The following is an 11034-nucleotide window of genomic DNA, read 5'->3' as shown; positions in this document are numbered from 1 at the left end:
ACAAGCTTTAACCATATAGAGAATGAGACTCAAGAACCCCCACACGCCAATCCATCATCTCTCTCTCTCTTAGACGACAAGCAAAATTTGTACTACATTTAAGCATCTGCTTCTATTTCTGTTAGGGTGTGTTTGGAAGCGGTAGTTAATTGGATATGGAGTGGGAGTTGGTTCCTTAAATGACTGAGATTCGATAGGACTCCTCTATTACTTAGGAAAATATTATCATGGTCAATAAAATTTAACAGAGTCAGTTGGGTATAGGGCTGTGACTTGGGTGGGTTGGAGGGTAAATCTGGGATCAACACAAGTGGTAGAACCCTTAATCCGAGCTCAACTCAACCTGACCATGGGGCTTCAGCTAACTAACTTGAGCTCAACCCAAGCTTGATCTTCAAAAATCGGGTTGAGCTCGGATTAGCCCAAAGTAGGGTAATTTATTGCAGGTTCGACAGGTTGGCTAGTTGAATATTCTTAATTTCATTTTAATCAATAAATAAATTTTTGGTCTGAAGAAATATACATCAAAAGCAAAAAATCACTAATAAATAAAATCACATGCAACCTCCAAATCCATCAGTGAGAGAATGTTTAGACGTACCATACTTAATCAACATTCATATTAATAATATCCAATTGTCCACAAGTCATAATAATAAGATGGAAGAAAAAACAAAAACAATATACAAATAAAAATATTTGTATATACTATATAGGCATCATGTTTGAGATCAGGTTGAGATATTCTAACCCAAGCTCAACTCATTTTTACATAACTCGGCCCAGGCTCACGCATCAATCGGGTAGGATCCATATCCAACTCGGATCTTATTAGTTAAAATTATATTCAAACCATTGAATACACTAAATCCCTATTCAGATTCGACCTGATTGAATTATTTATTTGGGTCAAATAATTTTCGATTGTTCAACAATTTTTTTTGTTATATTTCTTTCCTATTTGCTATATTATTCTATTTTAATGTTATAATTAATTTATTTGATAAGAATTCATTTTACATTAAAGTAGTAGATAAAAGATATTTTCCAAAAATAAAAAAATAATTTTCAAAACATATTCTTATGTATTTGACCCGGATCCAACTCGGGTTAAGAGACATCGACCCATATTTTTATTTAGATTTACTCCAAGGGTCCAAACCTACTAAATTTGGATTGCGGGTTTCGAATAAAATTCAACCCATTCTATGCTCTATTCTAATTAAAAAGAATTATAATTATTTAAATAGAAATCTAGATTATAAATAATTTAAAGCTAGTTAAATGATTTATATGCTAAATGACTCAGGTGAGTCATTTCGATTTTTGCAATTAAAGAGTTGTGCATGGAGTTGTTAATCTCACCTTCATAGGTGTGAGTTGTAACTCCTTTAAAAATGAGAGCTGAGGACCTTCTTGGAATTGTAACTCCATGGAATTACTCAAATAAAATTTTAAGGTGGGAATTGTAACTTCAGCTCCCACCAACTACCATTTCCAAACGCACCCTTATGTTACCTCCTACCTTAAAAGGAAAGCTTAAATGTATGAAGCAATAAAAAGACCATAAGATGAAACTTGTACTCAATGGAGACCTCAATCTATTGTGTATAAAATATAAATATCTATCTTTTATGGCTTCATTGCTCATTGTTCTCTCTGTTAGTACTGAAATTTAAGAAGAAAGAAGAAAAACACAAACAAGAACAAGTAAGCCAAATAAGAGAGAATTAATTGGAGAAGATGGCAAGCTTGTTGAAAATGTCAGTATGGTTACATATTTTGTTGGTGGGTTTTGTTATTATTTCGTTGCCTGGGGCTCAGGCCTGGAGCAAAGAAGGTCATACCATGACATGCCGAATTGCTCAGGTAAAATTACAAGGCAAACATATAAAACGTTTTTTTTTTTTTCCGATAACCAAACATATAAGCCATGCCTATAGTCATGACCCATGTTTGTTGGTTTGAATTTGGGCTCATGGTTCACCACTCTAGAACAAATCCGGTTTGTAGGAGAACGTAGAGATTAGTTCGATACTCTAGTTTGATTCATTTGTGCTAACCAAATTGCAAACTGAGTCACTTTATACCAGTTTGTGGTTTGGCATAATAGGAATGAATTAGGTGACATAGGTCATTACTCAAGTGCCGAGGGAACATGCGTCAAACAAACATCTGTTCTAGCATGAGGTTCTTGAGGTGCTATGCAGTAGCGCGCATGACATGAACTGCTTCAGCTCACATTGAGCCTCGCATGCAAACTTTGTCTTCTCAAATTAAAGTTCATGTATAACTTTTTTTATTAAGAAGTGAGCGAAAGTGGAAATAAACACACTTGCAATAACAAAACAGAAAACATCATTTTAGATAGAATTGAATGGAGGAATAGGATTCAAGTTGGATTAAAATTTGGGGTGTTTTGGTCTCAAGCCAAGCTGTCAATGGGTTGGGTTCAGGTATATCGATACTTAGCTAATAACGATTTGCATTAAAATAAAACCAGAACCTAACTAAATCTGTATCCAATAAGGGTAGTCTGAAAGAAAATTTGTATACCACTTGACATGGACAAATTCAACTATTAATTTGATCCAAAAATCCAAAGACGAGTATTAATAATTAGGTAAATGGGTCCGAATTTTGGGTAATTAATTGGTAACAACATTTCAAACCTCAACAAGGCTGAATGATTAAAGGATTGTTTGATATCTATTTAGGCTCTTCTGGAGCCTCATGCAGCAGAGGTTGTTCGTAATTTGCTACCTGATTATGTGGACGGAGATTTATCGGCCCTCTGTTCTTGGCCTGATCAAATCCGGCATTGGTACAAGTATCGATGGACCAGCTCTCTTCATTTCATCGATACTCCAGATGAGGCTTGCACCTTTGATTATTCAAGTATACAAGCACATTTTTTTTACTTGAATTCTTATATGATTCTCAACTTTTAATTCAATTCTTATTAATGTTGCTGTGATGTGATGATATTATGAAAATAACACTTGGATAGGGGATTGCCATGATCAACATGGATTGAAGAATATGTGTGTAGCTGGCGCAATTCAGAATTTCACCTCTCAGCTTTTACACTACCGAGAAGGATCATCTGATCGTCGATGTAAGTGGATCAAAGTTTAAATTTCCCTTACGCTCGCTTTAATTTTGTTTAGATTTCCTGATTGTTGTTCCTTTTCCGCAGATAATTTGACTGAATCCTTGTTATTCTTATCACACTATATGGGTGATATCCATCAAGTATGGTGGGCAGCCTTGATTTTTTTTTTTTTTTTGATATTTCAATCTCTCTAACAAAGATCTTATTTCATTTTTCTTTCTTCTGTCAGCCATTGCATGTAGGCTTCACGAGCGATGAAGGTGGGAACACCATCCAGTTACGCTGGTTTAAGCATAAATCAAACCTGCATCATGTGAGTACCAAAAACTATCCTTATTTATTGGTAGTTCAAATATTGCTTTAGAAAATATAATTTAGATGAATATGTAGATGTATTAATTGAGATTATATGAGGTTCAGCCATTCACTCATGCCCTTAATCATGTTTCTTACTCAAAAAGGTTTGAGATCACTTTCTCCTCTAACAATGTAAAGTAGGTACTTGTCTTGCAAATATTTTCTTGTACTAATCCTCGGAGAAATATAGCAAGCAACACCCTATGACAGATAATAGCAAATATATACTCTTAGTTCAACCTCTTATCTATTCAGCCAATTTTCAAACTCAAAAATTTGGAATCTAACACTTAAAAGCAAAATAAAATCGAGTTGACTGTCGATTTCCTAGTCAATAAGCCAGTTTTTGAACATCAAAGAAACCCACCAGCTTCCTTCTGCAGCCTCACATCTTTTTGCCCTCATTGATGGGGTTCAAGTAGTTGGTCAATTTTGAAATCAATCTTTCAGTTCAATACTCTTGTAATAACTAACTGAGTCCATTCTTTTTGTTTCGAGACTGACGGCCAACTAGTCCTCACCATCTCTTTGTGCTTGTGTGGAATTTCTTTCCAATGTGTAGGTGTGGGACAGAGAGATCATTCTTACAGCTGCAGCAGAGCTATATGGAAAGAATATGGAACTCTTTCAAGAAGACATACAGAAGAACTTCACCCACGTAAGATAAGAATAGTCTTATAGACCAATTTTTCACTTACTGAAGGTGTTTTTGTTTGTACATTGTAACTACTCAGGGGATCTGGTCCGATGATATGTCATCTTGGGGAGACTGTGATGATCTTTTCTCTTGCCCAAACAAGTGAGAATATACAATCAAAAGAATTCTCCATCTCAAGACAGTTTCCCTTATTGAGAATCTCATCTTTGTTTATCTGCCTTTGCACACATAGGTATGCTGCAGAGAGCATTAGCTTGGCTTGCAAGTGGGGTTACAAAGGTGTCAAAGCAGGTGCAACTCTATCAGGTTAGTCATCTCAAAATCCTAACGAGATTGCTCAACAAAAAATATTAGGTTTCTAGGCAATGTTTTGGATTAGGAACTAAGGTTTCCCTATTCTATGTAATAACAAACCCACTTTATAAAGACCACTTTGGGCACAAGGCAACCCATCATTCTATGGGTTCTGCCCCTTGGGTGTAGGCCAAGTGTACTGTTGGATTACCCATGGACCATATGTTTAATATTAATAAAATAGGGAGGTTTAAGCTTCCTTGGCCTGATTGAGAACTCAAAAGCCACAAAATTAGATATTTTTAGTATTTAGAGAATGATTTTCTGGAAAACTAAACCGTGAACTCCTTTTGTGTTGCACAGATGAGTATTTTAATTCAAGGATGCCAATTGTTGCCAAAAGGATTGCACAAGGTGGAGTCAGATTATCCATGATTTTGAACAAGGTATTCGGCAATCACCACACCACGAAATCGCAGCACCCACTTGAACAGCTCTAGTCCTTAAGTTGTTTGTTAGTTTGCCTATTCTTGTATACAATAACAACAATTCAGATAATCAAAATCTTTTATGTAACCCAAGTATCCTATTTGAAATTTTATGTCTGATATGTACGTATAAACTTTTAAAGTTTAGGCCTACATTGAAGTTGGTAAGCTTTGTTAGAAATAACAAATGTAGACAGGAGTTCAAAATCTGCCTTCACGTGAGACCAACATGGCCGTGTCAAAATCCATATCAATACATGGCTCAAAATAATCAGCAACTAAGCCCTATTTGGATAGATGGAAGTATTAACAGTACCCTTCCCAAGCATCAGGATTTAGAATATAAAATTATCCTGTAAAAAGTCAAGCTCATTTAACATTTTCCTGCAAATTCTCACATGTTCAAGACTTAAAACTCACATTATACCTCATACCACTTGATCAGACAGAACAAAACTCAAAATTGATTTTTCTAACTTCACAAGCATATACACACCCCACTCTAACGTTTTCCTTCCATCAACTATACTCCACAAAATATTCTAGATATTTATACATATGGTCCTACGACCCCTCTCTCTCAAAATTCCCAAAATCTCACCTCCACACACATGCACGTACTATCCAAAAAGTCTCCCCTGAACCAGAGTAAGCTATCAGCTCAGTCTGCAACATAGGATTAAATTAAAACTGAGTGAGCTTGGAAGACAAGGAAGTAACAAATCATTTACAATAGAATTTTACATCAATAAAATATATCTTATTTAGAATAGTTTATGAAAATTGCCATAGTGTCAGAAGCACCAAGACGGACATGAACTATGATAATAGATGGATAAGGAAATCATTGCGGAAATATACAGATCAGAACCAAAAGCCCATATTTAAAACCCGTCTTTTAAACTATTTATATTTAGTACCTTACCTTGACAAATCTAGTATTAGTATAATATTGTGTTCTAATATTAAAACCTACTGTATAATGATTTATTACATTATATCATAAAATCAAAAGAAATAAAATATTTCAGCTTCCCATTTAAACATATCAAAATGCCATTAAGCTTAACTAAATTACATTGTTGGGGTCCCGTTAATGCAACAAGATAATTCAAATACAAATGCCATCTCAGACATTGGCTTCAACACCACTACTTCAAAAACCACCTAAAATCATGTTTGCTTAAATTATAATTTAAATAAAAATAAGTTATAACCCAACTTACCAGCGACCTCTTCCACCAGAAAAACGGCCACCACCCCTTCGATAGGGTCTACCCCCACGACTTGAAGTTGCTCCCTGATTAAATTGTTGATGAGATAATAAGTTGCCGTGAACCATTGAAGGTTGCAGTATTTCATGGCTCTGTTCAACAAATGATCCGCTGGGCTCTCCCTCATTCATGGATGTATGCATATGACGACCCTGAAAACCCGTTCCAAATTGTACTGGGTTGAATCCAGCTGGGCCCATGAGCCCTGGCCAAGATATGGATGGCCCTTGAGAGAAACTTGACTGCCCATATGGTAAGAAACTTTGACTAGTAGGATCAAAGTGCTGCTCAATTGGCATTCTGTTTGGGAAACTATTAAGCATCTGTTGTTGAAATGGAATCCCACTCATTGGTAATCCATTAGGAAAGACCATGTGTTGTTGTGGTTGACATGGCATTCCATTTGGCCAAACCCCATTCAGTGGCACTAAATGCTGAGGTGGGACAGAGGGAGTTGTGACAGGTGGCGTATGGAGTTGGTTAGGAATATTTGGTGGTTGTTGACCAATGGCCCCCATGTTCTTCCAAGCTCCACCCTTATGTTGAAACTTCTTCCTATCAACAAATTCCTTTCCACGTTTCCTATTATTTGCACCCTTCTTTGCCATCCGTTGCGCTCTCCTGTACTCAGCCTCCTTCTCGTCATCGGAAAACTCAGCCTCATCAGAGATCTCTTCATCGTTATCGCCAGATGCATCGTACCCCTTCTTGTAGAGATTCTGGTCATCGAGGATATGATTGGCAAACTCTGAAACAAAGGCGATGGGAGTGCCTTCATGGATTCCAGAAGGGACTTCTTGGTCAGAATTGTATCTAACAATGTAGTAGGGGTTCTTGACAGGTCCAAAGATTTCGTCCACGAAACCTAACGGCGTCCTGGTTTCCGTTATCCAGAGTATAGAGCCCTCGTTAAGAGGATTATGCTTCTCCACCCCTTCTACAATCACTTTGGCACCAACAATCTGAAGAATTATAAAGAATCAACAAAAAACTAGGAGAACCAAATTGATCTGATAAATCGAATTTTCTGAAAAAAAATGAAAATGCTAAAATGGGTAGGAACAACTAGCTAAGCAGATTAAGATCAGGAGAACTCCTAAGTGAGGGATTTGAATGGATTGCTGAGATCGACGAGTAAATATAAAATTATTGTAATATCCCATTTTTCGAATTGAATTTTTTTAAGTTTTTAGGTTTCTACTACTTACAGATAAAATCACCCCCACAGGCAGGATCTGGTGGTGTGGTTCCAAGGTGACATCCACTGGAGGAACTGGTGGGAGAACCTGCAAGATGATTTATGAGTCAGTGTCCATTGAAGCTTTTAATTGGCCAACTAAAAGGTAAGAACTTTTGAAGGAAATTTGATTCTATAGATACCAATTATTCAAATGAAATACAGCAACAAACAACAGACTTCAAAAGCCAATACAATTTACCTCAACCTCGTTCTTCGACTTGATGGGTCCTTTCGGAATATCATCCTCATCTTCATCGTTCTCGAAAACCATCTCCTCAGTTTTGAAATCCATTATCTCACCTTCTTCAACCTCATCCATCTCCTTTATTCCTTCTTCTTCCTCCTCCTTCTCCTCCACCTCTTCTTCTTCACTACTTGAAGATGAGGACGACGAAGCACTAGAAGAAAAACTGTTACTCTCAGACTCTGAATCACTACTACTACTAGTACTACTAATACTGTCTTCCCCATCACTTACCACATCACCACCCTTTGCGTCTCTCTCGACAGTAATACCCTCTGATTTTTCTGGATAAGTAATCAAAGACATTTCCTTCAACCCAGATTCATTCTCCTTTAACTTCAACTCGGGAAAATGGTTACTGATCCCAGAGTCAACCCCAATTCGGTCCCCATCAACGATATCGGAAACTTCAGAATCTCCAATCAAACTAACCTTCCTCACTTCCTCCTCAATTGCAGAACCCAAATCTAATTCTTTATTTTGCCTTTCTTCCAACACTTTTGTACCAAACCCATCTGGAGAAGATTTTTCTACAACAACTTCTCTGTGGGTTTCTTGAACAGGAATCTCAAGGAGATTCTCTAAAACCCCAAAATCAACACTTCTTGACTCATCAGACCCATTTGGGCATGGGTTTTCTTCTATGGTATCCATAATCCACTGAAGTTAGGAAATCGCCAAGAAACCAAGAGCTTCAACTTGGGTTGGTTCGTACAAACCAATAGAAGAGGGAGGGGGAGGGGGAGAGAGAGAGGCGATGGAGGCGATCTCTTCTCAGCCAACTCAATGGTTCTTCCTACCAATTCAGATTTCAGTCGAAACAAAGCTTCTTGTGAGATTAAAAACCCTTGGTTAGGGCTGAGTTTTTTAGCGATTTGTGAATCGAGAGAGAGGGATGACAGAGAAAACGATTAGAGATTAGGCGGAGTTCGATCGAGATACGAGAGAGTTCTTGAGAGGGAGAGAGACAAGGGTTTAAGGGGAGAACGAAGCTGAGACTCAGGGAAATAGACAAATTAGGGTTTATCACAATATCTTGGGTTTTAAATTGATCCAACGGTTATCCTTTTTCCTCTCACATTATATTCTATATATAAATAATTACACTAATAGTTTTATTTGTTATTGTGGATGGTTCTCACGGGTAGCGATGGCAAAGATCCGAAGTATACCCGATGTTCGAACCGGTCTGATCCAAATTCGAAAAATATGAAAAAGGGTTTTCAGACCGAATTGTGATTGCAATCTAATACCCAAAATAATTATTTTGGATCTACTCCAATCCTCTCTGAAAAAATTCAATTTGAACATATTTTAAAATTTTCTTATTCTAAATTTCATATAAATAAAATGTTTTATTCTTTTTTATTTTCCTTTTGTATTTATAATTGGAAAGTAGATTTTTAAAATTTTTAATTTTTTTTAATTTTTTGAATATTGATTATTTGAAAATAAGGCATGTGTTTAAATTGGATCAGTCTCGGATTAAGGATGAAATGAAAACAAATTGGATTCAATTAACATATTCATTGATCGGTTCAGATCGGACCAGGTACATGTCTAAAATTTTTTTTATCAATATTGGATTGGTACTGAACCGATCCATTGCCAACCCTACTCACGGGTAGAGAGTCGTGTTGGAGTGATCAGGAACAAATCCCATGTAGCGCACTTAGATGGTTAAATGAGTGCCACGTAAATCACAAACTTAATTTACAATGTTAAAAAGTGTTTGAAAATTGGAAGTTCGGTCATTTTCATTGTCATGGATTATGTTAAAAAAGATATATATATTTTTTTCCAAATCTGATCTAAACCAAAGTACAAGAGATCTGAATTGTTATTTGTTTTAAGTGATGTTTTGTGGGCCGTAGAAGAAGAGCTACATGAGGCAACTAGAAAATGGTGCTACAGAGGATCTGTTGCTGGAGTGACCTCAAGATTGAACCTCATATCCCACATCTCAACATGAAAGTGGATAAGAATCATAGATGCTTTTTAATTCAAATCTCTAGGAAAAGTATCTATGTTCCCATACAATTTCACTCGAGTGTGCAATGTGAGGTCCAATTTCGAGGTCGCTTAAGCATTACTCTTTATAAAAGCAAGCATAAAGTAAAAAAAAAAAAAAAAAAAAATTAGAAACAAAAGATTCACGTCTATGAATGCGAAATTGTTCCCTTTATCATAAGTAGCTTATCAAAGTTCTTTACTTAATCTCCCTTCAGAAAAGTAAAAAATAAAGAACTCATTCAAGTCATCCTTCGTAAATTGCTTCGATCTATTTTATTTATTTTCTTTGTTTATCAAATTTAAAATCTTATTTTAATGATGTACAACTTGAAAAGCAATTAGTGAGGCTCTTTGTTTTTATTTTTTTTATCTCTGTAATCTGGATGGAAGAATTTTTTTTTTTAGTGATTTATAGTGTTGTTTTGTAGTGTGAACTTCGATAAATCATTGTATTGTTACGCCTTCAGTGTTAACGCCAGAGTTAGTATATAGTAGAGTTATGGTTTATTGGATTACAAGGAAGTAGGTTTTATAAGGAATTTGAATTGCTTGAGAAGTCATGGAAAAATAAGTATTGTAGAAATTTGTTTTCCACAATTTGATGGCCACTTAGCCAGATATCAGAAAAGAGAACATAATTTTAAAATCTGTTGAGTCAACTTCAAATTCAACCGAGTTGACTTGATTGCATTTCAAGATGTCTCGGCCCCAAAATTCGACATAACCAACTCATCGAGTAAACTTGGCAAACTATTGAGCTTCTTGCATTCATCGCATGTGATATAAAAATGCTGGGAGAAAACTATGACAAATATGAGCAAACAAACTTGACTAGTCTACGTGTAACGTATCCATCAATCACCCCAATGTCGTTACATTTTGGCTATTTTAACTTCAAAATACCTTAACAAAGAATAGGGGAAAATTCCTACGTCATCAGCGTCTATTATATGGCTGAGATGAGAAGATCTAACAGATACTCGTAGTCTCAAAAATCACAAAAGCAAGAATCCCTATAGGAAAAAGGTAGCTTTTCCAAGGCAGGGATGTATGAGTCGTGATAATCTAACTCCCTTTCTGTATGCTCCTTCCACAAAACCGTTGATCTTTTGCTTTGGGATATATAAGAATATATCTTAATGATTTTGTATGGTCATGTGAAAGAAAGTGTATAGAAAAAGAGAGTCAGATTATCAGGACTCGGGATGTATTTCTTTAAAAAAAAAAAAATTGGTTGATTAGAAAAATTGGTTGAGGTGACCAGCAAGAAGTATTGAGAAAGAGCAAGAAGACAAAAAAGGCCTAAAAGAAATGGATGTATTTAAAATAGAATAGTAAGAGTCCTAACAAA

At 36.0% G+C, this 11034-nt stretch overlaps 2 protein-coding genes across 2 annotated transcripts; one reads left to right on the top strand and one right to left on the bottom strand.

The window, feature by feature from the left end:
* The first annotated feature begins 1639 nt into the window (after positions 1 to 1639).
* On the top strand, positions 1640 to 5054 carry BFN1 (bifunctional nuclease i). The gene is made up of 9 exons (XM_086447780.1): positions 1640 to 1869; positions 2718 to 2898; positions 3011 to 3118; positions 3200 to 3255; positions 3345 to 3428; positions 4035 to 4130; positions 4207 to 4271; positions 4363 to 4436; positions 4788 to 5054. Exons 1-9 carry the CDS (start codon positions 1744 to 1746, stop codon positions 4922 to 4924), a joined length of 927 nt encoding a protein of 308 aa, XP_086303906.1. The 5' UTR covers positions 1640 to 1743; the 3' UTR covers positions 4925 to 5054.
* Positions 5055 to 5388: 334 nt separating this feature from the next.
* LOC147411363 (uncharacterized) lies at positions 5389 to 8710 on the bottom strand. The gene is made up of 4 exons (XM_086447768.1): positions 7626 to 8710; positions 7395 to 7472; positions 6139 to 7148; positions 5389 to 5578 (listed from the first exon to the last, which is right to left on the bottom strand). Coding segments are annotated over exons 1-4 (1788 nt in total). The 5' UTR covers positions 8325 to 8710; the 3' UTR covers positions 5389 to 5577.
* Between the last annotated feature and the right edge of the window lie 2324 nt (positions 8711 to 11034).

Source organism: Akebia trifoliata, chromosome 1 (assembly GCF_017979445.1).
Source record: "Akebia trifoliata isolate Shusen 1 chromosome 1, ASM1797944v1, whole genome shotgun sequence".
In the NCBI taxonomy this organism is placed as follows: Eukaryota; Viridiplantae; Streptophyta; class Magnoliopsida; order Ranunculales; family Lardizabalaceae; genus Akebia; species Akebia trifoliata.
The sequence above is the reverse complement of the archived record's forward strand: the minus strand, read 5'-3'. Positions and strand labels throughout refer to the sequence as shown.

Coding starts and splice junctions, on each gene's coding strand:
- LOC147411363 (XM_086447768.1), bottom strand. CDS start 8,324: ATGGATACCATAGAAGAAAACCCATGCCCAAATGGGTCTGATGAGTCA. Junction 7,473..7,625: donor AGTCGAAGAACGAGGTTGAG/GTAAATTGTATT, acceptor ATCATCTTGCAG/GTTCTCCCACCAGTTCCTCC. Junction 7,149..7,394: donor CTGTGGGGGTGATTTTATCT/GTAAGTAGTAGA, acceptor ATAATTCTTCAG/ATTGTTGGTGCCAAAGTGAT.
- BFN1 (XM_086447780.1), top strand. CDS start 1,744: ATGGCAAGCTTGTTGAAAATGTCAGTATGGTTACATATTTTGTTGGTG. Junction 1,870..2,717: donor TGACATGCCGAATTGCTCAG/GTAAAATTACAA, acceptor ATATCTATTTAG/GCTCTTCTGGAGCCTCATGC. Junction 2,899..3,010: donor TTGCACCTTTGATTATTCAA/GTATACAAGCAC, acceptor ACACTTGGATAG/GGGATTGCCATGATCAACAT.